This window comes from Anser cygnoides, chromosome 2, assembly GCF_040182565.1.
Source record: "Anser cygnoides isolate HZ-2024a breed goose chromosome 2, Taihu_goose_T2T_genome, whole genome shotgun sequence".
NCBI lineage: Eukaryota > Metazoa > Chordata > Aves > Anseriformes > Anatidae > Anser > Anser cygnoides.
Window position 1 is genome coordinate 113,535,486 of NC_089874.1, and position 25,775 is coordinate 113,561,260.

The 25,775-nt window shown below is 39.3% G+C and overlaps 1 protein-coding gene across 3 annotated transcripts in view; it reads left to right on the plus strand.

Moving 5' to 3' along the window:
* The window catches only part of MIB1 (MIB E3 ubiquitin protein ligase 1), an 81,007-nt gene that overhangs the window by 16,621 nt on the left and 38,611 nt on the right, over positions 1-25,775 (plus strand). For all 3 annotated transcript variants that reach the window (XM_048057925.2, XM_048057926.2, XM_048057927.2), the window contains exons 5-12: positions 4,908-4,974; positions 9,627-9,831; positions 13,271-13,454; positions 13,769-13,913; positions 14,781-14,914; positions 15,963-16,070; positions 19,889-20,086; positions 22,613-22,764. In XM_048057925.2, the coding sequence (XP_047913882.1) occupies positions 4,908-4,974; positions 9,627-9,831; positions 13,271-13,454; positions 13,769-13,913; positions 14,781-14,914; positions 15,963-16,070; positions 19,889-20,086; positions 22,613-22,764 (1,193 nt within the window). The remainder of the gene's footprint in view (positions 1-4,907; positions 4,975-9,626; positions 9,832-13,270; positions 13,455-13,768; positions 13,914-14,780; positions 14,915-15,962; positions 16,071-19,888; positions 20,087-22,612; positions 22,765-25,775) is intronic.

The window sequence follows — 25,775 nt, forward strand, 5'->3', positions numbered from 1 at the left end:
TTAATTTCTTCATATGAAGCACATGAGGATGTAACATCCATTGGTTTTCAATAAGCATTATAATTCTACTACTAACTGGTAGAATGATTTTGCTGTAAAAACGGAAGAAAATGGTTCCTCTAGCAGGAATGTCCGAAATCTGTTTCAGTATTTAGGAATTATTCCTATGCTATTAAATTTCTTTGCTTTATACCACTTGCCTTTTTTGCTGTGATTAACCTCCTCCTCTTGTTTTTCATTATGGAGGATCTTCCTTTCATCTGTGTAGCCTCTGAAAGAAGTAACTGTAGTTATCATCCATCATTGTCACCGTAATCTGTAAGCCATCTGCGTTTGTGTACTTTTTTTCCCCACAAAAGTCTGAGTAGTTGAGTGCATGAGGGAAGCTAATAAGGTTCCTGGCCCTTATGTTTTTGATGTTATTTTTAAACTTTGTTTCTGATCTGGTTGGTGCCCAATTTCTACTAGTCAGTATTTATTGGGTTACGTTTAAAGGATAGTCCTTTAAATTACTCTAGAGGATTTTAAGAGTGGTTTATTAGCACACATTTTAAAAATAATAAGAAGGCAGATCTCTTGTCACGTAAGGCGTTGCAGGTGAGAGTTATAAAATATGTAGAAATGCTCTTTCTGCTGCAGTTATAACACAGAATGTAAGTCAAATCTCCAGTTTGTTACATTGCCTCCAGTACTTCAAAAATGAGGAATGTAGGAAAGATCAGCAAGAATCCAGTTCACAAGCAGCTGTGAAATTGCTCAAAGAGTCAATTTTATCTTAATCCACGAATTTGTCTGGAACATTGCTGGGAGCATGGAGTTGTTGATTTCTATTATTAATACAATGGCTTTTTTCTGTATTGTCAAGCTGTGACTCCAATATCATTTAGAAAGTAGGGGTAGTTGTTTTTAAATTGAGAGAGGAGTGAGATGTTTATGTGTACGTATATACCTTGTATATTTATTTGCATTTGTCAGCCGACTTTGTTTTGCTTCTCTTCACGTGGCTTTATTTCTGTTCATTCTCCTGTAGTCTCAACCAAGCAAAATTTTTCATCTCTCCATAAGTGAGTTTCTTAGAAACATACTTCCCTTAAACAGAAATGCATTTTACATTTTTTTTTAATTTATCATGTAAACCTCCAAGGAAGACAGTTGTGAATTTAAAATGATCCTCTTTAGAAACAAAGGAAGTTACACATGGAAAGTTTTTATAAGTACCTATAATCAATAGACCCTTACTGTTCAGTCAGGACGTGTCTGCATTCTGACATTCTCTGTAAGAAGCTGTTGCTGTTGTTTTTACGCCTCATATCTCTTTAGATTAGAGAAATAACTGAAATGATAATTTCTCCTTTTATTGCTTTCACTCTTCTCAGCTTCTTGAAACTGAAAAAGATTTCAGTTCATTTAATTTGAAATGCTGCATTTCTTAAAACTTTTAGCTAGGACTTCTGGATTTGTCCAGTCCCTCATTGCTGTAATCCGGTGACAAAGCTGTGTGCCCTGGCTTTCCTCATTTGCCCTGCGAGGGCATGTTTCCTTGCCAAAAACATTTCTCAGTTTTGAGACTTAAAATGACCTTTAGAGGGTGTGTTCCCTCCTACCTCAAACACCTGCAGCTGTGGCATGGTTGGTTTAACTGTCAGATCAGTATTAATTTCTGTCCTGGTATTTACTGCTGATGTAGGTGCTATTTCACAAACATTCTTCTTTTTCTTAGCACACCTGGTCTCCTTATTACATCTGCAAACTTACCTCCCTGGTTCGGGTGGCTGGCCTTTTGTGTTGATTGGAATAACTCAATTATTCCAATAGGCAGCTGCTCCTTCGGCACTGTTTTACTCTTCAAGGTCAGAGATGATGGCCCTTTTTACACCATCTGCTGACATTGCTGTAATACACTTTTTTTATTCCTTGAAGTTTTTATGATGATGAAATGGCTGGGTTTTCATTGGTATAATTGGATAGTAAGTCAAAGCCAGCTGTTACATTTTCTGTGTTTCCCATTTGGTTGACATGATCATGATCTCGATGTAATCCAGTCACATACTTCTGAAAAGCAGAGAGTTTTTCAGCGAAGTCAGTAGGTAGATGGTAAAAGAATGAAGATTGCTGTAGGCAGAAACTGTCAGTACCCACTGAGTTTTCATTTTAATGATTTTCTGCTTAACTGGGGTTCCTGTCTCTTCTCTAAGTATACATAAATTCCACAAAATCTACAGCTTGTTTTTCTGTTTCTTTTCTCGGAAGAGAGCCATCTTCTGGGTTCACTGAATGATTTCTACGTTCAGTTAATGTATGAAAGCCTATGTTTTTTGTTCATCTGTGCATATTTGTCTCCATCAGGTATTTATACCTGACTCACAGCTGTTACTTCTGTTTCTGTGCACAGCATCACAGTGAGTCTAAATCTTGCATTTCAAATTCTCCTTTTTTTTTGGTACATTCCCCTTGGCACTTGTACACCTAATCTCCAAACAGTCTGCCGTTTCAGTCCACCTACAAGACTCAGGCTCTTCTAAAAATCCCAGTGGAGCTCTCTGAAGGACAGTACAGCAGCACTTTCCAAGTGAGGAGCAAAGCTAGGTGATGAGGTGATGTGCTGTCAGCTCACTGTGGCCAGGCTTCGTGTGTGTTTGTGGCCCTTCCTTACTAGGGGCTCTCTCACCATGAGGTCCCTAGAGGAGGATGCCATAGTACTGCCCCTGATTTTTGAATTAAATGACCTGGGCAGAAGAAAGCATGTTTTCCAATTTTGATAAAACTAGTATCTGGTTTGCTACAAGTACAATTCTAGTTGCTCAATCAGTTTTCATGGTACTGAAGTACAAATAAGAACAGTTTCCTGTCATAAAACTCCTGTATTTTTTTTTCAAGGTTGGTTATGTTGTGTTTTATTTTTAAGGCCTGTATTATGTTGATGTTACATTTGCTAGTAGTGCTGTTTACAAAGTTGTCAAAAGAACTCTTTGTAAATACAGTATATATGAGTTTTACTGCCTTAATCTCTGTCAGTGCCTCATCTTTCTGTGCATTTTTGAGTCCTTTTCAATTTTTTGGTGATGACGTGTTAAAAATGAACACATTACTTTGCTTTTCTGTAATAGAAACACACTCTTTTCCTCTGTAGTAATCTTAACATTGACTCCACCATGTTGCTGGAAGGAAGGTGAGTGTAAAGCTGATGCTGGACATCAAGCTACAGCTTAGTTTCACACCCAAGTACATCATTATACTCCAGAAATAACCTGCATAGTGCATGGTGCAGGCTGCGTAGTAAGAGAGAGAGCAGATGTGTAGGTTTTTGTGTTACTCTGTAAAAATCAAGGTAACTAACTTGCTTCCTGAGAATTTCTGCCCCAAGATAGTAATTAGCCTTTTACTGAATATTTTATTTCTGCAGTTAGCTTTTTAGCCATTGTTGCTCTGCAAGTTAACGCTTGCTGTAATGCACCTGAGCGTCGCCTGGCTGCAAGGAGAACTGTGTAGGACCCTCCTGCACTCTGTGGTCGATGCTGTGAAGAAAGAAAAACAACTCCTGCGCCTGTGATTGTCGCCTGGCCCAGGAGGCTGCGTTCAGGGGATGGGACCGAGTGGTTCCAGGCCCATTATGGGTCTGTGGGCGTCTGTCAGCTCGCCATCTGGGACGGCCAGCGTGGCCCTTTTGTCCCCGGCCGACTTGAAGCCAGGGCCTGCCCACCGGGTGGCAGCATGCTGCTGCAGGCCGGCTGTTCTCTGCCCAGCTGACGCCTCCTTTCTCCTACTTTGGAGAGCAGCTAAATCTCATTATTTCTATCTGGCAGTTTCTGTTCTTTTTTCAGAAAGTGATGGTGCGTTCTTCAGAGGTCCGGGTCACTGAGGGAAGCCTGGTGGTCATCAATGCCTCCCTCAGTGACTTGGAAGACTCGAGAGTTTGTTTTAATCCTTTTGCAGGAGTACAGTCTGTCACTAAATCCTAGGTGTGGAAAAAATATTTATAAAAAACATTTGCTTAGTTAGGGTTGATTAGATCGCAGCCGCCTGTCTTCTTTATTTCTTCCCCCATTCCGTTAGAATATTCTGACACATATACAGACAGTTTCCAATCTCCTTCTCAGCCCATCATGCACACAAAATGCCCTTTGTTTAGTGAGGATTGATCCGTAAGGAGCAATGCCAGATGGTAGCCGTTTGGCTTAAAGGGTTACACAGAGAAAGAACTAGAGGAAGGGAGAATTACAGGAGCTCCCCTGGCTTTATGAATAGGAGCTGGTTATCACACTAGAAACTTCTGTCCCTCACATAATAAAATGATCTTTCTGAAGGCATATGCTTTTGTACTTTTATCTTTAAATGATCACGTTTAGTTCAGCTTAATTAAAACCCGCATCTTTGTATTCTGTATGTTTTTCATAGGAAATTGTTCAGTTTTTAGAATTCAGGTGCTAGGTTTTATTCTCTAAATTTTTAAAATATATGTATGCCAGAAAAATGTTTGGGAAGAGGGGACAGCACTGGCGAGCCTGAAATAATACCGTACAGGAAAGGCTGTGGCCTCAAGTACTGTCTGCAGTTACTACTTTCTTTATTTGCTTGTATTCATATGCCTTTTTTTTTTTTAACAATAACTATATAGAACAATGCCAAGGAGATGGGTTACTTTAATACCTTTTTGGGTTAAAAATTTGTTATCCTTTATAGCCTTTTTGTATTGGTAAGTGTTACTTGAATCTTGCGAATGTCAAGGCTGACAGCCTCGGAAGTATTTGAGCTTCTTTGCATCATTGACTTTCATGGAGTATGTTTTCTGTACACAGAAATTTTCATTTTTCCTTAATTGAGTGTATTTCAATTCTAGTTTCACTGATTTATGTTAACCTGGAGACTCAGTCAGTGAGGACTAAAGTTGCCTTAATCTCTCTCCCTAGTCTGACTTGAAATGTGTCCAAGATGCAAAAGGAGGCTCTTTCTACAGGGACCATTGTCCTGTGTTAGGTGAGTTGAAGACAGTGTAAATTTGTTTTGATCCATGTTAATTGTATGTAGTGTGTATTTCTCTTTTCAACTGTAATCTAAAATGACTCTCCCTCATAGTGAACTGTAAATGGTAGCACTTCTGTGCATTAATAATAAACTGTAACTCTTTCCTCAGTGTTACTTGGTATCAGTGTGCCAAATTGATGGCAAGGGAGCTGTTAAATGTTGAACGAGTAATAAATAGTCACATGTTGTGCACTGTATTTCTAAGGAGATAAACATTTATGCATTCTTCTAAGACCTTTAGATATTCAAAGATGTTTAACAAAGTAGCATATACTCAGCCAGAAAAAAAAAACATTTGAACATATAATTTAACCTATTATTTTGTGCTAATACTAGTATATGTTGTGAAAACCTGGTTGCAGTTTCCCACGTCTGCTATTGCAGTGACATATTCTTCTTGTCTTAGCTGGGCTACAAATATGTATGGAATATATAATAAAAATAATTGCCACATGTTCCTTTTTTTTGAAATACAGGCAAATTGGAATAAAGTTTATGGATTACTTGGCACAAATTTCTCTGTTATCTTAATGTGTAATTTCCTTTGTGAAACATCTGGTCATAAAATGGGACACTACAGAAAATTTTGATTTTTGCACTATTGCTTTTTGACAGCAATGGTAAAAATGTAAAAACAGTAAAGGTTTGCCTTTTTTATAAAACAAACAAAAAAACCAATAATGTTGTCCAGAAAGCTGTGTACTGTCAGGTAGAGGAATTGTTTGAAAGTAAAAATGCAAGTTATTCTGATCTTTGTATCTTGCTTGTGTACTTGAAATTAGTTTTGTCACTTGAGTCTGACATAAGTGGGAATGTATAAGTAGAAATAAGTTCTTTATTACGCACAGGTAAACCTAGGATCTTATGCATACCTTGTATTCGTTTTGGTTCATGTTTTAGAAGTACAGGTCTATGCTTTCTACATGAGCTTATTTTGGGGTGATACTGTGTTTGAGTGCATGAATATTGATCACTGAAGTTAGTAGGAGACTTTAAATTCTTTCCCTTCCACTTTATCAAGTTGCTCTTAATGGATGACAATGAACTTTGTTCATCATTCTAACCACGTTATCCTCCATCTTCTCAGTCTCACTCTTTGGTAGAACATCTGTCCCTTTCATTTGTATTCTAAACATAGTTCACAGATATATTCATGCTGTGAATTTAAATCTGTACTTGCACTAAAAGCTAGGAAATTATTTTGGAAGCTTTGTGTTATTTAGAGTAGAGTACAAATAATAGTCCAGCAGGGGCCTAATTAAAATAGAGTAGCATGTAGTCAGGACAAAATACCGAGGCTAATTTTGTTCAGTACCTCCTCAGTGACCTTTATGATGAGGCAAATCCAGTCTCAGAAACTCTGCAGGTGACAGCAAATTGGCTGAGCCATGTAGTGGAAAGTAGAGCTTTAATTCAGAGAAATCTTGAGAAGGTGAAGAATTCGGTGAATGGAGACCTCATGGACTTCCACCAGAAGTGGATGAAATGGTTAAAATAACCCTATGTACCAGGACAAACTTGGAATTTTGCATTCCTAAGTGAGGAGCCTTGCCGAGGAAGACACGGGTGTTGCAGTGAATACCAAATGTGATGGCAGTATGCCATCACTGCAAACAAAGCAAACTGCATAGGGGGCTATATTAGAATTACAGACTCATTCAGGTTGGAAAAGACCTCTAAGAACATCTAGACCAACCTTTAACCTAGTACTAACATGTCCACCACTAAACCATGCTACTAAGTTCTACATCTACACACTTCTTGAAGACCTCCAGGGATGGTGACTCAACCACTTCCCTGGGCAGACTATTCGAATGCTGCACAACCCTTTCAATAAAGAAATTTCTCCTAATACCCAACCTAAACCTCCCTGACACAACTTGTGGCCTTTTCTTCTCAATGGTAATGAGGCTGTGTCCAGTTTGTGTTGACACTTTCACCCTCCACACCTTCAGTTCAAAAAAGGTTAATAGAAACTCTAGAGGTTCCATCTGATGTTGGTTTGCCAAAGTGGTTAAGGGAGTGTGAGGACATAATTTACAAGGAGAAATAGCTGGGCTTGTTTAGTCTGGCAAGGAAGAGGTGAAGGTGTAATCCACTAGCTGTCTACTACTAATTGAAGGGTGACTGAAAATGCTAATAGAATTGTAGAATGGCTGAGTTGGAAGGGATCTTAAAGGTCATGTAGTTTGAGCTCCCCTGCCATGAGCAGGGATGCCACCCACTAGACCAGGTTGCCTAGGGCCTCATCTAACCCGGCCTTGAACACCTCCAGGGATGGGGCATCCACAGCTTCTCTGGGCAGCCTGTGCCAGTGCCTCACCGCCCTCTGAGAGAAGAATTTCCTCCTAGCATCTAATATGAATTTCCCCTCTTGAAGTTTAAAACCATTCCCCCTTGTCCTGCAATTGTCTGCCTGAGCAAAAAGTCACTCTCCATCTATTTTATAAGCCCCCTTTAAATATTGAAAAGCTGCAATAAGGTCTCCCTTGGAGCCTTCTCTTCTCCAGGCTGAACATCCCCAGCTCTCTCAGCCTTTCTTCATAGGAGAGGTGTCCCAGCCCTCTGATCAACTTCATGACCCTCCTCTGGACCTGTTCTAACAGGTCCACATCTTTCTTGTGCTGGGGGTCCCAGACCTGGATGCGGGACCCCAAGTTGGTCCTCACAAGGTCCTTTTTAAAAATGGGAGTGATGTTTCCCTTTTTCCAGTTACCACATGGCCTGACTGCCAGGACTTTTCAGATATGAAGGAGAGAAGCTTGGCAACTCCCTCAGCCAGTTCCCTCAGGACCCTGGGGTTTGTGGCATCAGACCCCACAGACTTGTACTTGTTCAGTGTCATCAGGTGGTCTTAAACCTGCTCTTTGCTTACAGTGGGAGGGACCTTTCTCCCACAGCCCTCATCTACGGATTCAGCGAAATGGTAATACCAAAATGTCAGTTGTGGCAAATGGTATAACAACAAATTGTGGTAGCCTGAAGGTGTGACTTGAGACGTTCAGGTCATGTATTGAAGAAATTTTCTGTAATGCCGACAGTAGCACTGGAAAAAGTTACCTAAGTTGTGGAACCTCAGTCCTTGGGTGCTTTCTGAGAACTGAGATAGACAAAGCCATAGCTGACCTCAGGTGGTTGTTGCTAGCTCATCTTTGTGTGGAATATCAGACCAGGTAACCTTCAGATATCCCTTTCTCCAGTTAACACTTCTATAAATCTTTGCTGGTTTTGCTCTTTCTTCCCTGTCTAATCATGGCTGTCTCTGGAACGTTTGTCTTCATATCATTGGTTTCCTATTTAGTGAGTTCTTTATCAGTAGCTTTTCTGTAGAAATATTTTTTGACTTTGTCTTTGCAGAATTGGCTGTCTCCATGTTCTGAGTGTTTTGTTGCAAAGGTAAAGGGTGCGGACTCAAAATAGCGTTCTGTCTATAGGTCCTTTAACAAAGACCAGGGCAGAGAGAAGTCACTGTGACAACGTGGGTGGTCATAGAAGTCAAAGTCCATTGAACGTGAGCATCCATTCATGGCTGTGTTTCCTCTCTTAGCAGTTTCTTGTAAAGCAGCGTTGTAGTCTCTTCTTGACCATTCTGTCCTCTGCAGACTTTGAGTGCTGCAACGTCTGGTGTGGATTTTGGTCTCTGGAATTGGTCTCCCTCCAAAGAATGTTATTGTCTCTGTGCGTCAAACTACGTGTTTCTACTTATTACAGTGTGAGGACCCCTCCTCCATTATTGCTTCTTGCTTGGAAGAGGAGAAACACTTTTTTTTTCCCCTTTAAGGCAGCAGTGTTATTAAAGACTCACCCTCTCCTTTGCCACTGATGTTGCTGTTGAACTCCATCTACGTGAGTTCTGCAGTTGTCACTCTTGCTATTCAGTGGATGGTACCAGATACCATCCTCTTGTTCTGTCAGCAAGCAGATCTACAAGTTCATTCTCTCATCAGTCAACGCAGCTTGATGTATGTGGATGTATGCTGTTTTCCGCCAGCTTTTGACTTCTTGGTATGAAGTGTCTTTTGAAAGCAGGTGTGGTTTAGGGAGAAGGTTTTCGCACAAAAATTTGTGGGTTTTCTTGTTTGCAGTCATATCCACACTTACAAGGTTATAAGGACTTTAATCATTAGTCATTTTGGATAGTCTTTTGCCAGTGCTTCTCCTCATTCCAGGGACTGACGCAATGTAAAACAAAACAAAACAAAACAAAACAAAATTATTTGGGCATATCTGTCAGCCTCTGAGTCGGTACATGGCACTCTGTATATGATGCCTCAAAACTATCAGAGCTAGTTGTTTCGATGCCTAGAACCATAGCTGTTACTATCCCTGTTAGAGGTCATACTGGAGCCGGTCACAAGTATTTATCATTTACCATTTTCACTATTTGTCGTGAAAACTCAGTGAGAAATAGATAATTCCATACCCAGAGATTCAGGGTTTTAACTTGTTCACGTCCCTCCCTTTTAGCTCTTGGCCACTACAGTTTCATAGACATGGAGAGGTCTTGTGGGTATCAGTTCCGTGTCAGAAATGAATTTGTGTTGTTTAGATTGCTTGGAAAATTAACGTGGCCATCTGAGTATTTTCTTCTTCTTCCATTTCAGGTGAGCAAAACGGTAACAGAAATCCTGGTGGGCTGCAAATTGGTGACCTTGTAAACATCGACCTTGATTTGGAAATTGTACAGTCTTTGCAGCATGGTCACGGAGGATGGACTGATGGCATGTTTGAAACCTTAACAACAACTGGAACAGTTTGTGGCATTGATGAGGATCATGACATTGTAGTACAATATCCAAGTGGCAACAGGTTTGTTATATAGCCTTCATCACTGATCTCACGAAACTGTCTTTGCCTTCTGCACTTGTGATCACTTGCTGCCAGAAACTTTCTTTTCTCCTTTTCTGTATATTAAGATTTCCCTGAGAATTTTTATATTCCTTTTGCAACGTGTAACAAGGACTTGAGTAATCGCGCAGCTCTCAGATCTTTAAAGATCTAAAACTGTAGAGGGAAAAGAAGTTTGTTTCCTCTCACACTTAGTGAAAGTTTGAGTCCAAAATAATAAAGCTGTGGAGTATCTTATTTCTGAGGTAGAGCTTAATACAATATTTTAATTTTTTTTAATTACAAAGTATCTCATGTTTTTAAGGGGGAATGGTAATAGTAGTGTATTGTGGGATTTCAGGAAAATGGGTTACGATGTGAACTTCTTATGTTGGGGATGTCATCTAATCATAGAATCTTTAAGGTTGGAAAAGACCTCCAAGATCATCTGGTCCAACCGTCCCCCTACCACCAATATTTACCCCCCTAAATCATGTCCCTAGGTACCACTCCCAAACATTCCTTAAACACTTCCAGGGATGGTGACTCCACCACCTGGGCAACCCGTTCCAATGCCTGACTACTCTTTCTGAGGAGAAATTTCTCCTAATTTCCAACATGAACCTCCCCTGATGCAATTTGAGGCCATTCCCTCTAGTCCTATCACTAGTAACCTGTGAGAAGAGGCCGACCCCCAGCTCCCCACACCTTCCTTTCAGGTAGTTTTAGAGAGCAATAAGGTCTCCCCTGAGCCTCCTCTTCTCCAGACTAAACATCCCCAGTTCCCTCAGCCGCTCCTCACAGGACTTGTGTTCCAGGCCCTTCACCAGCTTCGTAGCCCTTCTCTGGACGTGCTCCAGGGCCTCCGTGTCCTTCTTGTACTGAGGGGCCAAACCTGAACACAGCACTTGAGGTGTGGCCTAACCAGAGCAGAGTACAGGGGGACGATCACCTCCATGGTCCTACTGGCTGCACTATTCCTGATACAAGCCAGGATGCTGTTGGCCATCTTGGCCACCTGGGCACGCTGCTGGCTCATGTTCAGGTGAGCATCAACCAACACCCCAGATTCTTTTCCTCTGCACAGATTTCCAGCCACTCTGCCCCAAGCCTGTAGCGCTGCATGGGGTTGTTGTGGCCAGAGTGCAGGGCACAGCACTGAGCCATGTTGAACCTCATCCCATTCGCCTCTGCCCATCGACCCATCCTGTCCAGGTCCCTCTGCAGGGCCTTCCCACCCTCCAGCAGATTGACACTTTTCCCCCAACTTGGTGTCATCTGCGAACTCACTGAGGGTGCACTCAGTTTTCTCATCCAAGTCATCAATAAAGATATTAAAGAGGATGGGCCCCAACACTGACCCTTGAGAAATACCACTCATGCCAGCTAGATTCAACTCCATTCACCACCACGCTCTGGGCCCAACCCTCCAGCCAGTTTTTAACCCAGCAAAGAGTGTACCTGTCCAAGCCATGGGCTGCCAGCTTCTCTAGCAGAATACTGTGGGAGACCATGTCAAAGGCTTTGCTGAAGTCTAGGTAGACTACGTCAACAGCCTTTCCCTCGTCTACCAGGTGGGTCACCTGGTCATAGAAGGAGATGAGGTTGGTCAGGCAGGACTTGCCTTTCATGAACCCACACTGACTGGCCCGATCCTCTGGTTGTCTTGCACGTGCTGTGTGATTGCATTCAAGATGACCTGTTCCATCACCTGTCCTGGCACCGAGGTCAGGCTGACAGGCCTGTAGTTTCCTAGATCCTCCTTACAACCCTTCTTATAGATGGGTGTCACGTTAGCAAGGCTTCAGTCACCTGGGACCTCTCCCATTGACCAGGACCACTGATAGATGATGGAAAGCAACTCAGCAATCACATCTGCCAGCTCCCTCAACACGTTTGGGTGGATCCGATCTGGCCCTGTAGGCTTGTGACAGTGCAGGTAGAGTGGCAGGTCTCTTACTGTTTCCACCTGAATCATGGCGGCTTGATTCTGCTCCCTGTTCCAGACTTCCAGGTCAGGAGGCTGAGTACCCCGTGGATAACTGGACTATTAAAGACTTATAAAGAAGGCAGTGAGAATCACAGCCTTTTCCTTATCCATAGTAGTCATGTTCTCCACCGCATCCAGTAAAGTATGGAGATTCTCCTTGGCCCTCTTACTGTTAATGTATTTGTAAAAAAACTTTTTTGTTCTTTTACCACAGTGGCCAGGTTGAGCTCACGCCTTTCTGATTTTTTCCCTGCATATGCTATCAACTTCCTTGTCCTCTCCCCGAGTTGCCTCTCCCTTCTTCCACTGGACATAAACTTTCTATTTCTGCTGAGCAGTGCTGTGCCTGATGCACCCCAGGGTACGGTTGGCCCTTCTGGCTGCCAGGGCTCACTGGTGGCTCTCATTCATCTTGTCATGAACCAGACCCCGCAGAGCCATTTCTGCAGGGCTGCTCCAGCCCCTCATCCCCCAGTCGGTACGTACAGCCAGGGTTGCCCTGTCCCAGGTGCAGAATCCAACTCTTGCTTCGGTTGAACTTCATGCAGTTGGTGATTGCTCAGCACTCTAATCGATCAATATCACGTTATTTGTTCATGTATTGCCCCTGGATATTGTTTGTTAGTATTGCGAAGTACTGCAAAAAAAAAAAAGCTGTTTTCCCAGCTAACCTGAGCTGAAGGGGTGCAAGTACCATCGTGTCTGACAGTCGTGGCTGCAGAGCCGGTCAGGGGAGCTAATCTATCTTGTGGTCTCTTTCCTGACTTTGTACTTTATAGAGATCATCTGTTGCTTCTCAGTGAGATCAGACAGTTGAGTGCAAGTCAACCCCAGACTAAATGACACATAAAGGACACACCACTGTATTAGATACTATAATGTAATCCAGCATAAAAACAGCTGAATATCTGTAAACCAATAAAACTTACAGTACAAATGAGGATAGCTCAGTTAAAAATTGAGGTGCATCTAGGCCGTGCATTTGATGGAGAACATTTTTTAAACTGAACGTTGCATCTTCTTACTTGGGAAGGGGCAAAATCCTGAGTTCTTTCTTTGTTGTTCTCTTACAGTACAATTCTTTGTGAGACGATTTGAATCTTTCCCTTTCCAAACAGACTGACTTGTCTCCTTCTTGCCCTGAAAAAATAAACGAATTGTGTAGCTACTTTCAGGACTATTACGTTGTTTTGAGTTTGCTTCCTATTTGTCTGGGAGGATATTTCTTCTTTGTTTCAGAAACATACATCTCTGAGGATTACCTGGCAGTATTAAACTAAAGAGCCACAGACGTGTATGGGCAAAAAAATGGTTAGCAGCATATATGACGTAGTATCAAATTGTAGAGAGCTTTAGGCATACAAGGAGATTATTTTAAGCATACTTTCACTTCCCAAGTTTAGACTCTGCTTTAAACGATTCATTGTCTAGGTGGACGTTTAATCCAGCTGTTCTCACCAAAGCCAACGTTGTCCGAAGTGGAGATGCTGCTCAAGGTGCAGAAGGAGGTACCTCTCAGTTTCAAGTGGGTGACCTTGTTCAAGTATGCTATGACTTGGAGCGAATCAAGCTTCTTCAAAGAGGTCATGGAGAGTGGGCTGAAGCAATGCTTCCTGTAAGTAGTTGTATGTTTGGACTATCAGAATCATACAACTCGTATAATTTTTCTGATTGTGATTATTAAAGTACCTGGAGGTTATGGGAGTCAGTTGTGACTTTCTTCTAAGTCGGAGAAAGTGTACTTCACTAAGCAGGGTAATACTTGCTCAGCTATAGTAATCTGCCTAGCCTGATGAAACTTATTTAAAGGGATTAGTGGCTGTACTATTACACAACAGACTTCATAAAATCTGTGTTTTGTTACAACTTTCAGATTTCTCAATATTTTATTTTTAGTATTATTTACACTTGATGTTTTCTTCAATGCAGACTTTGGGTAAAGTTGGTCGTGTCCAGCAGATCTATTCAGATAGTGACTTAAAGGTGGAGGTCTGTGGGACATCTTGGACGTATAATCCAGCAGCTGTCTCAAAGGTGGCATCAGCAGGATCCGCTATAAGTAATGCGTCTGGTGGTAAGTTGGAAGAATAACCTGTAACGCATGTATGATGAGTAGTAGTGTTAATCACAAAATTGTTAAGTACCAGTACATCATTTGTAAGTAAGGTTAATAAAACTCAGACCCAGGGTTCAGCTAATCCAACGTTAACTTCACAGAGAGATACAAGAATAAGCTTGCAGTGGGTATGGAGATGTTATTCAGTCTTCTCTTGATAAGGTGCAAAAACTCCAAATTTATGTTTCTGTTTGGCTACGGTACAAGTGTAATGCAAGCTTGGAGGGCTTTAAAACAGTGCAGCTCCAAGGGCTTTAAAATTGAAGTGATTAGAAGGGACATTAGACTGGAATAGGCTCTAAGGCATGAAGAGTGTGTTACTGGGTGTAGCAAGCAGCATATTTGTTCCTTGTTTAAAAGGTGTTGTGGGATACCAAGCATAAGGGAGGAATTTGTTGCAAGCAGTTACTCAGGATAGTGTTCTTTCCTTAAATGCATTGTCTTAAACTTAATTAGACAATCTTTAACTAATCACAGTGGGAGATTTTTTTTCAGTCTAACATGAAGTTAAGCTAGAAGACTAAAAAAGCGTAATATATCAACATATATTTTTACCTTCTTCCCCCTCCCTTTTGTATTTCACAGTAGACAAGCTATTTGTGGTTAAATCAATTTTGTTGTGAAATACGTGATGTGACAGTCTCTACTATGTAAAGGATAATGGGGTGCAGTGTTTCCTTGAAACTGAATAGTAAATTAAAGCTGCCATTTTATGGTGGTTTGTGTATTACTATGTATGTGTATTTTGGAACAAATTTCACTTATTTTTCTGTTCTTTCGAGACTAGAACTGTAATCTTAACTGTGCTTTGTTTAATAATTGTAGAGAGATTGTCCCAGCTATTGAAGAAACTATTTGAAACCCAAGAATCTGGAGATCTCAATGAAGAATTGGTTAAAGCTGCTGCCAATGGAGATGTTGCTAAAGTGGAAGATCTGCTAAAGAGACCAGATGTGGATGTGAGTGTTCAGTTCTGGAGGGGGCTTGTTCTGGGGACCTGTAATACTAAAAGAAGTTAAGTTGTCCTAGACGACCCTTGCCAGACAGTAATGTGTCTGCATAGAGGTAATACAACTGGTTCCAGTGTCTCTTCTATTTGTTGTCCTATGAAATGTGCTGGGGAATATATGAAAATGCTGCTTAGTACCTTTTTTCACTGGACAAGTTTTGTGTTATGTTGTCTGCTGTGAATTAAAATACCTTCAGGCATATGTCTTCCAGAGTCAGGGCAGAGAGTCAAATGCTTGCAATTAGTGAAGGGTCTTCAACTTCTTCTGTTTTGAGATAAAAGGAAGGAGGACTGATTTGGGTGGGTTTTGTGTGTGTTGTTTTATTTTTTTCTTTTTCTAATTCATAAAGTAGACCACCTAATGTGCTTTGTCAGGTACTTTTTTACCAAATTGTCTAATCACGTAACAGTGAAAAATCTAAAAGAAAATGTTTAAGAATTATAGGACTTCCGTCAGGGAACATGTTTTGAAGTCATGAGATGTTTTTCTCACTACAGCAGAGATTAAACTCCATCAATTCTGAAGGGTAATCTGTAGCTCAAGATTATACAAAGCATGGTATTTTGTTCAGATTGACTCCTGTTCTGGACATGAATTAGGAAATGATGATGAGAGGGAGAGAGAGTTGTCATCATTCTGAGAACAGAGAACTGGTATCATTCTGAGACCTGTTCTCAAAATCTTGCCTTTACAGTAGCCCAAAGGTGATTTTTTTTTTTTAATCCAGCTATCATTAAGGTCTTGATGTTTGAAGTAAATCCCTTTGTTGCGTCTTTCCTTCAATCCAGATAATTCTGTAAAAATGAAATGGAGATCTTCTAGGAGATCCTAATGTATGTCAAAAAGACAGCTGTCTAAAAATAGTTCTTTTCGTAGTTTCATGTGCTGTGATATGCTGTTGCTTTAAGTTTTCTAAGACACTTGAATGTATACAGTGTCTCATAGGTATGCATGTGTGTATCTTGCAGATGATCTCAAAGTATTAATATGCTTCCAGGTAAATGGACAATGTGCTGGACACACAGCCATGCAAGCGGCTAGTCAGAATGGCCATGTTGACATTTTGAAGTTGCTTCTGAAACAGAATGTGGATGTAGAAGCAGAGGTAAATTAAATATTTTAAGATAAACACTTTTTGTCCCTTTAAGTTTTAAATTTTGCTATGTACAGAAATACAAAGTGTGCCTGGTGACAGGAAAACTGTCTTTGCTTTTCTGGTTGGTAGCTAACTATTAAAAAAAATTGCAGTGTAATTGGAAACGTAGGGAAGAATGTTTTTAAAATAGTATATAGCCAGGTTGCAAAGAAATGAATAGGACTGTATGTTATACAAATTGCCTTTCTTGGACAGGATCTTACAAAGCATCGTGTGTTTAGTATAAGATGTGTAGCTTTGTATTTAAAAGCTGCCATTCAGTGTGTGCATTTCTGTTTTGCGTGGGGGGTGAATGAGATGTGGGAAAGATGTGAGAGATTACTTTTCCTTTTTCTAGTGGCTATGAATTCAACAGTGCACAGAACTCTGACCATCAGGTTATTGATTCCCTGTCTGCACTGATACCTTGTGTACATCTGTCCCGTTTCTTCCTCCTTGTTAGCTATTGGGAAATTAATTGCATCTTTTGCTGCCTATGATCAGTACTTGTAAGGCACCAAACTCTTTTAGAAAAAATGCTTCCTCGTTACTGTAACTGATTCCTTATTATATCACTATCTGCCTTTTGGAAGAAGGCAAAACGGATCTTAGATTGTTCTAACTTTCACCTGAGGGTTAAATTTTGGCTTCATGGGGAGAAAACATCGCTTTCATTTAAGCAGTAATTCACTTAATCTTTTCTTGATAGTTTGCACTATCTATAATAGCTCTATTAATGCTCTGTTAACTCTTCAGAATTACACAGAACTTATGTTGGCTTTCTTTCATTAGTTGAACAATACGCTGCAACTGCATTTTTTTTAATTAAGAAATAGCCTACTCGATAGCTTTATATCTACTGAGAAATGTTTTTTTAATTATTTTTATTTTTGTTTTCTCCATGGGGGACATATGGGAAACATAACTACATGGCGGGAAACTACATACTGTCTTCCGTAATGTTCTCATCTAGATGTATTTTTGCGGAAATGTTTTTTAAAACAATTTGATCTTGAATTTGCTCTAAGTAACAGGGAATTGTATACTGAATACATTATTCCTTTTTTCCTGTTTGAGTCCTTTTTCTGCTTCCCTGCCTTGCACTGTCGAATGTGTGGGTCAGATAATTCTTTTAAATGTCACAGTGTGTGAAAACCCTCTTTTCTTAGCATAATTACATTCCCAAACTAGCATCCTGCTGACAGTATTACAAAGGATGAATACCCAGTTCTTTAACACCTTTAATTATGTGAAATATAATTCATATATAGAACAGTGTAAAGCTAGTATGGGATTGTAGTGGATGAAGCCTGGTAGCAGTAGGCCAGCACACTGCCTGTGGCATTCAGAGGAGGAAAATACTGTCAGATGCTGCATCTCCAACCTCAGATACTTACCCTGTTTCTTGTATACAGTGTTCAGTTACAAGAAAGTTTCTGATTCCTAATTAAAGAAAGTTTGAGCAGAGAGTAATACAACTTCCAGCTCTGCTCTCAGTTTAAAATGAAAGGATTTCTTGTTTAATTTTTTAGAATGATTGCTCCTGAGAGAATTTTCTACCAGCAGATAGTAATATTTGCATTTTTAATCAATTTTACCTCTTTTATATGCATTGATGGTGTAGCCTTTGTTCATTTTGTGGAGCACAAGAAGGATCTGTCAAATTTCTCTTACTCAGAATATAAATTAAAGCTTAATAGAATACTCAGAAACTAATAGTGGGCCCAGTCATTGTTTGGATAACAGAAAAACAACTTTCTGTGCTTAGGCTCTTAGCATTATATTAACATATATTGTAGGCTTTAGAAGATGCTGCAGAGCCACCCCATTAAGCACAGAGCAAAACTTTAGTCCGTTTACTTCACTGTTGTGGTCTGTGGCATGGAAGCAATGAATAAAAATCCTTACTTTGCCTGCTTTGCAAACTATATTTATTCATGGTGACATTTTCTGGGGATGCCCTGATGGTGTTGTCTCCTTTATGCTTATATCAACTTAATTTTGAGTTCAGGTGGCCTCTGTTTAGTCAGAAAGCATTTTGTTACTGGTTGGGATTTAGCTCCTGAGATTACCTGTTTTGCTGGTGAGCTAGAAATAAGGCATTTGTAATAATGCCCTTATTAGAAATAAGGGACCTCTATTCATTAAAAACTGAGTTCTGTACATTAAGATTTCATAAAACCATGGTTTTGTCTCAAAATTGGAATATGTTAAAACTGTAAAATACTTAATTGTATGGGGTTTCATCAGGAAGTATCTCAGTGAACTTTGCAGACTGTAAATATGAAAAGACAGAAATTACCACTTACCTGTAAATTGCTCTGCAGAAGTCAGTGTTCTAACAGTTTGACAATGCTGCCATCTCCTAGTGATCATTATAACTTGATGGGAAATACCAAAATGTTGCCCCTTCTGATTCATTACCCTACTGGATGAACAGCTTTGGATGCTTCTGACTGTTTGCTTGTATTAGATGATCCTGAGAAGGAGTCTTGTTATTTTGAAAGGCAGTTTTGTAACATGAGTTGATTCAGAAGGCATAAAAATAGCAAAATTAATTGAAGTTGCTGTTTACTGCCCTGAAGGTCTTGAAAATGGTATTAGCATTTCCAAAAAGATGCATTTAGTAACCAGCAAAGTGTACTTCCATCATTTTGTAAAAAAGGCTTTAAATAGTCTCATTGTTATTTTTTGTGCAAAGAAATTTATTTTAAGAGCTACAAATTTCTGCGTTGATGTAAAAGTGCATTAGGAGCGTGCTACACTAATAAAAACAACTTTAGAGAAACATTTCTGAAGGGGAATGGAATTGATGAAAGAAATTAGGCTTATTCAGTAAGGATTCTGTTGACATTTGGTGCACGCTTGATCAATCATGATTTTATCTCCTGTCTACAGTTTTCAGTATTTTTCTATTGTCAAAATTAAATCTTGCAAATACATAGCAATACTCCACTGTGCACACAAATTCAGACAGACAGCTAGCTTATGGAAGTTACTATATCACTGAAATCTGTTTTATACCTTCCATTCTACTTTTTGCTTTTTGTATTTGACATTAATGTTGAAATGACTTAATTATTTTAAATGTTTCATATAATCATAGAATGTCCTGAGTTGGAAGGGACCCACGAAGATTATGAAGTCCAAATCCACTCTTCTGGATGTTAAAATAACCCTGACTGACAATTTATGGTTTTCATTATTTAATTCCCAGTTTGGATGAAACTGAAACAAACTGCATTTAATCAGAGTTTTAATGCTGTGAAGGTTCATCACAGAATCAGAACCTCTATATAATTTCAGCACCAATCTCAGATTACCTTTGGAAAAGGTTTATTTACTGAAAACTAAGACACATAACAAACCCTAATAAATACTAGCTTAATTATATGACCAATTCTCATCTTATACCATGATTAGGCAGGTATCTGTGGCACTTACAGGGTACAGAACAGGTTACCCTTAGTTACTGGGTGGGTGCTATTATTTTTTGTTTGTTTGTTTTGTTGTTTTTGAGTTTTCTGTTTGGTCGTGTATGAGGGCAATAGTTGCATATGGTATTGAATGTCATAAAGAATGTGTATGTTTTTATACAGAGATTCTTCATTCTCTATTGTTTGCATTTTGATCAATTTTTTAATTATTTCAGTATTCGAAAGGCATTGAGGTTATTTAATTCTCTTTCTTTGAAGAAATTGAGTATGTGTAATGGTTCAGTTTAAATTCATCATCTCGTTGAAAGGAAATGTGGAGTACACTGGATCAAAATAATGTTTCTGCTTTAGGACAAAGATGGAGACCGGGCTGTCCATCACGCAGCCTTTGGTGACGAGGGTGCTGTGATCGAGGTTTTGCACCGCGGCAGTGCAGATTTGAATGCTCGCAACAAACGGAGGCAGACTCCACTTCATATTGCTGTCAACAAAGGTCACCTACAAGTTGTGAAGACTTTATTGGACTTTGGCTGCCATCCTAGTCTCCAGGTAATGTGAATGGTGATATAGATTCACTTTTTAGGTATTTAATTTTGATTTGCTGTGTGTGGATGCTGTGTATAGGTGATAGAAGAATTATGGAAAATGGGGCTGAAAAGAACAGATCTTGCGAAGTTATCTATCACAGCCTCTGTCCTAACATGATCAACTGTAATAAAAATGCTCTTACATTAATTTATTTTCTTGACAGCCAGATATAGGCACCTGACTTATTCAAACCAGTTCATGTTAATTGGTGTTTTCACAGACTGTAGTTATCTGTAATTGTTAACTTTTTCTCCTGTTTAACTCCTCCTCTATTGAATCCGCAGCTGTTTGCTCCTTCTGCAAGCCACAGCTTTGCATTTTTTCTGGCTGGTGATACTGTGGAATGTTTCATTAAAAGAAACCTTTCTTTAAGAATTGACCTATCATTGTTAAAACTGTTTTTAAATTTAAATTTTATCTAAAAAGCAGTGATGTGTAGGGCCTCAAGTACCATAATTACACAGGGAGTGAGTTTTATCCATAACTAATGCGGCGGAAGCTGCGACATATGAGTGCAGCCTCCTGTTGAGAAGGTAGAGGAGAAACCAGCTGTCAAATAAGCAGGCATCCCCATTCTGCAGGAGCTGAACGCAGCCGCGTTGTGAATGCAGTGCATTAGTAGAAGAAATCTGAATGGTGAAGTTTGAAGAGGTTTGCAACAGAAAGAAAAAGCTGTAATGTCCTGGGAAAATCAAGATACATTGTAATGACACATTAATTCTCTCGTTCTGCCACAATGTCAAAAAGCAGTAGGATTTTTGAAATTGTATATCCGCGTAACAAAAGATGAGCAAAGTTTCTTAAAATTAGCAAATATAGTGATTGTTCATCTGCTTTCACCTGGCTTTGCAGGCACTCGCTTGATCTTGCTGAGGGATGAGCTGTGTCAGCTATCCAGACCCTATTTAGTATTTGTTGAACATAAGATAAATAAGGAGTCTGTTGGGTAGAGTCCCGTAAAGGGTGTCTGTGTCCATCATATAGTGATGGATGAGATATGGATGGCCAAAGTGGGTATCTTGAGCTTAAATTATAGAAGTGCGTTTGGTTTGAAAAGCTCAGTAGAATGGTGCTATGAAACTCCACCTGGAAAATATAATTGTCACTGAAAATACTGAACCTTCAGCTCCTGCATGTATGCGGAGGAGCTCTCATGCGCGAATGTGAGTTGGTGATTGATTTTGGTGGATCAGCGCACAGGAGGGTCAGACTGAGGCATGACTGGAATTTAACTGGCCAGCACCCTACTATTTAACCCAATTCACTGCGTAAACAAGAACGTATATTAGTCTACAAACAGGAAATTTAGGAAGTAGGATCAGTTAAAGTGAAAAAAAGCTGCATAGTTTAATTCTGGCAAACTGGTTCACACTGGTTCAAGTGTTTCTACTGTTTGGCACTTTTTGTTTGGCAGTTGGTGATTCTCGCTGTAAAGTTGGTAAAGATTTGTTTTCGTACTACAGTGTATTGCTAAAATGTTCAGTTCCTGTGTTTATCAGTTACCAGCTGAGTCAGTGTCAGTGACAAAAGCCTTCCTGACTTATATGGCATTAGAATTTTACTGGAAGCATAAATCTGGAGAGTTTGCCTATAGAAGCAAATAAGCATAAATGGATGTGTTCTCTGACTGTTAGTCATGGGGCATTCCTTTTCAGTTCTACCGTCTGAGTCCTTGAATAAATAATGTACAAATTACTTCTAGGAATAAAAAGTATTTTCCCTTATTTGGGGTATTTGAAAAATACAATGACAAGCTAAAAATATGAGTTATTTGCCTTCAATTATGCACTGAAATATTTTCATGTACCTTGCGTAATGTAATCTGGTATTAGCCATAACAAGTTTAAAAGCTTAATATTGCTTGTGACATTGGCCTTTGCTTCATGGAAAATGATGTGCTTCAGTTAGAACAGATGTGCCTAAGTTTATTACTTGGGCTGCGTTTTATTTTTTGTTTTGCTTATGCTTTTATTTCCTAGTGTCTTTTTTGGTATTGCCTTTTACATGGTTAATTGCTAGTTTGGTCTTAGCCATCATCACTCAGAACTGCCAGCCTTACCCCTCCTGGCTGGTCTCCTCTGCTGGGTTAGTCTTTGTTGCCGTCCTGTTACTTAGAAATTGTAATTTGGGCACCAGCTCAATTTGGGTGCGAGGCACGGGGAAGCTGATGCCTACACCAGAGTCCTCAGTTCTGTCAGATGGACAGCGTACTTGAACCATTTTTGGAGTCCACTGGTTTGGAGTTCTGAGAGCTGGGTAACCACAGAAGGCTGGGAGCCCAGGGTTGGGATTATTGGGATTACCTACTCAAGGGTTTGCAAAAACAGAGCAGGATCAGAGGTGGCTTGCTCTGAACTCTGCAATATAGCTCCACTTTCAGGCACAGAGAGCTGTTGCGTGTTTGTGTAGTCAGTTTTCTTAGTGATACGTAAGTGTCTTTTAATGTGGATGCACGCAAAAACTGATGGGAGCTGTTTCTGGCTTCAGGATTCTGAGGGTGACACTCCACTTCATGATGCAATAAGTAAGAAGCGGGATGACATCCTGGCTGTGCTGTTAGAGGCTGGAGCAGATGTTACCATCACCAACAACAATGGGTTTAATGCTCTGCACCACGCTGCGCTACGAGGAAACCCTAGGTAAAGATTGGTTTTTAATGATTATTTTGTCGTCATTTGTAAAAGGAAGGCAAGTGCATGGGAGTGTAGAATCATGGTATTCTTTCAAAAGGTCCTTAAGCCTGCATATAATTACATTCTTAGGTTTTGATGTTGCTTAGGTAGGAATTCTTTCTAATAGTTGAGTAGCTGTGATTAGAATGAAACTACTCGTCCGCTCAGTTCAGCGCTGTGTTGAGGTATCTCTAGATCTGTGGGAAACTTCACGTGGTGGCTGTAAAATTTTGCAAATGAAAGTTTTGACAAATGACAAGTTAATAAGCGTGATCTTGAGAAAGCATTTGTAAAAATGTTCTTCCCAAATATTGGAATTGGGAAAGGGATTTGAGTTTTTAGAAATATTTGAGTAATTCTTAAAGATACCGTGTGGTTATAAAGTCATCTTAGGATTGTTGTATTAAATTGGTTTGACAGTATAAGAAAGATTTAGTTTTGTTTCCTCAAAACCATCTACAGAAGGAATTTCTCATTTCATGTTTTATATAGCTTCTCATTCTGAAAAAGTTAGTTTTAAAGCATAATTTGTTTTGTGCTAGCTGCATGTTGTACATCTACAGTGAACCTTCAGTTAAGGTAGTTTTTAAAAATGATTACACAGAACTTCATGGAAGATTTGCTGTTTGCTTATCACATTATAGATAAATGTTGATTTTTTTCAAGGCTGTCATTCTGAAAAGAGTTCAGTAATATGTTGTCGTATGGTGGAGAATTGGGTGTGCTTTGCATGAAGAAAGGTGTATGTTTACTTGTTTAACTTCACTATATTCTGCTGCTTTTCATTTGAGTGAAGGTGGAGAAATAGGAGGTGTATATTTTATATGGGAATGAAATCTGGGTTAGTTTCTTAGAACGTAACTGTCAAGACTGATGGTTAAAAAATAAATGCAAGTATTTGTGTGTGTATAGGAATGGAATCGCACTTCCAAGTTAAAAGCAGTGGTTGGAGCTGTTTTGACAGGAACAATAAATGTATTTGCAGTTTCCTCTAGTGCCTGTAAAAGGTCTGTAAGAGAGCATTTTAAGGATGTAGTTAAGGGAGCATGTTTTTGGTGTTCAGAAGGTGGTTCTTTCAAGTCTGAGCTGGTAACCTACTCATTTAATGTGAATTCTCCATATTTACATAACAGCGTTAACCGGGAGTGCTGTTTGCTGTCTCCAGTTACCTAGATGGAGTATTCTTTAGTTTTCTGTTTTGTGTTACCTTCTTGTAACAGTTGGTTTGTGTGAAAATACCAATATGAGATGCAGGGAAAGCGTATGAAAAAGAATCTCTTTCTAGGGATGATGAAGATTTTTCTCTGGGTGAATGTTTTAGGGGCTACGGGCTTTCTCTTTGATGGAAGGATCAAAATTGTGGTTTGAACTAGTTCAGTTGGACAGTCGGCAGAATGTGAGGCATAGTACAGTTTTTCCCAGAATCCCCTCTCCTTTACAGAAGTTTTTACTGGAAGAATAAGAAAATATTTCCAATATTAGTGATTTGAACCCTGTGTAGGTAACTCCCATACATGAGTTTTCACTAGCATCTGGACAGGTGAGATATGTAAAGCAGGTAGATATCTACTTTTTGGTTGCAGCTGTATTTGAACACTTCTGAAGCAGGTAAAACAGAGAGAATCTTGTCTCCATTGTGGAAGTTGTAGTTTCTTTTGTTCACAAAATTAGATGTTTTACACATCAACCTGGGAAGAAGTGAATGGAAATAAAAATGAAAGAAATAGATTGTGGAAAAATTTCACTGTCTTGTGCTTCTCTCCCCCCAAATAATTATTTGATTCCTTTTATTTACAAGTTAAGTTCCGTTTCCTTTCAGACTTTAATGATGGCCATTTATTTCATTATGTTGATTATGTAGTTCTCCCACTGGCCTCTTTCTGAATGAAAACAAACATGTTTTTTATATTTGCCACCTTGTCTTTCTGATCTGATACAGACTGATAGATGCTACCAATCAGTTAAATGCCCCGAGCCCGAAATATTTAAAGCACTGTTAAAAATAACACTCTGAACTTCAGTTTGTAACTGGTATGGGTCACAAGCCGTACATATTATATTCTGCTCAAAACCTTACTTAAGGACCTGTCTTCCCTAAACTAAGCTTTCCTACTCCACCTACGCTGGAGTTTCTTTGTGGCTTCAAGCTGTGGTGCCTTATATGGAATGTACTGCACTAAATTCCCCTTAAGGTCAAATATATAAATATATAAATAATTGTTATTCGTATGAAAATTAAACATATATTCATGTGTTTATATGTGTATATGCATTATATATATTTGCAAAAACAATATATTTACTGTGTATGTAAGTATTGATAAAGCCCACATCCATATTCCTGGTTATTGATAATAAAGTGTGTGTAAGTGCTTGAACACCACAATAAAGTGAAATAAATTTCTACAGATTTTTTTACAGTCGATATCACATAGCTATTTGGAACCAATTTCATTTTCAGTGCAAAGCCTATTTTAGTTCTTGAGCTCTGAACTTTACTGACAGTAGGGAGATAAGCCTCCAAGCAAAAAAAAAACAAAAACAAAATCAAACACAGACAAACTGTTGAGGAGAGCACTTGAAAATTTCTCATTTTTCAGGTGAAAATATTTACATTCTAATTTTTAACATTTGAATATCAGACAAATATTAAAAGAAAAATAGTGGTTTTTTTTCAAAATGCCTGTATTTTTCTCAGCAGTTAATCTATGACAGTTTTGCAGTGTTTTCCAACAGTAAATGTATAGTGTGTTTTGGAGAACCCCCTATTCTAAGCAGAATATTTCTCCTTTCAATAATTTGCTGCTGTTCATACCTTTAGAATTGGTACAGAAACAACTTATTTTTTCATGCTGATGTATAATGATGAAAGTATAATTCAGGTTATGCTCTAGGTAGATTTGAACTTGTGCATGGAGATAAAGCTAAAAAGAGATTTAAACTGACATACGGGGAAGTTAAAATGTTATTTAATACGT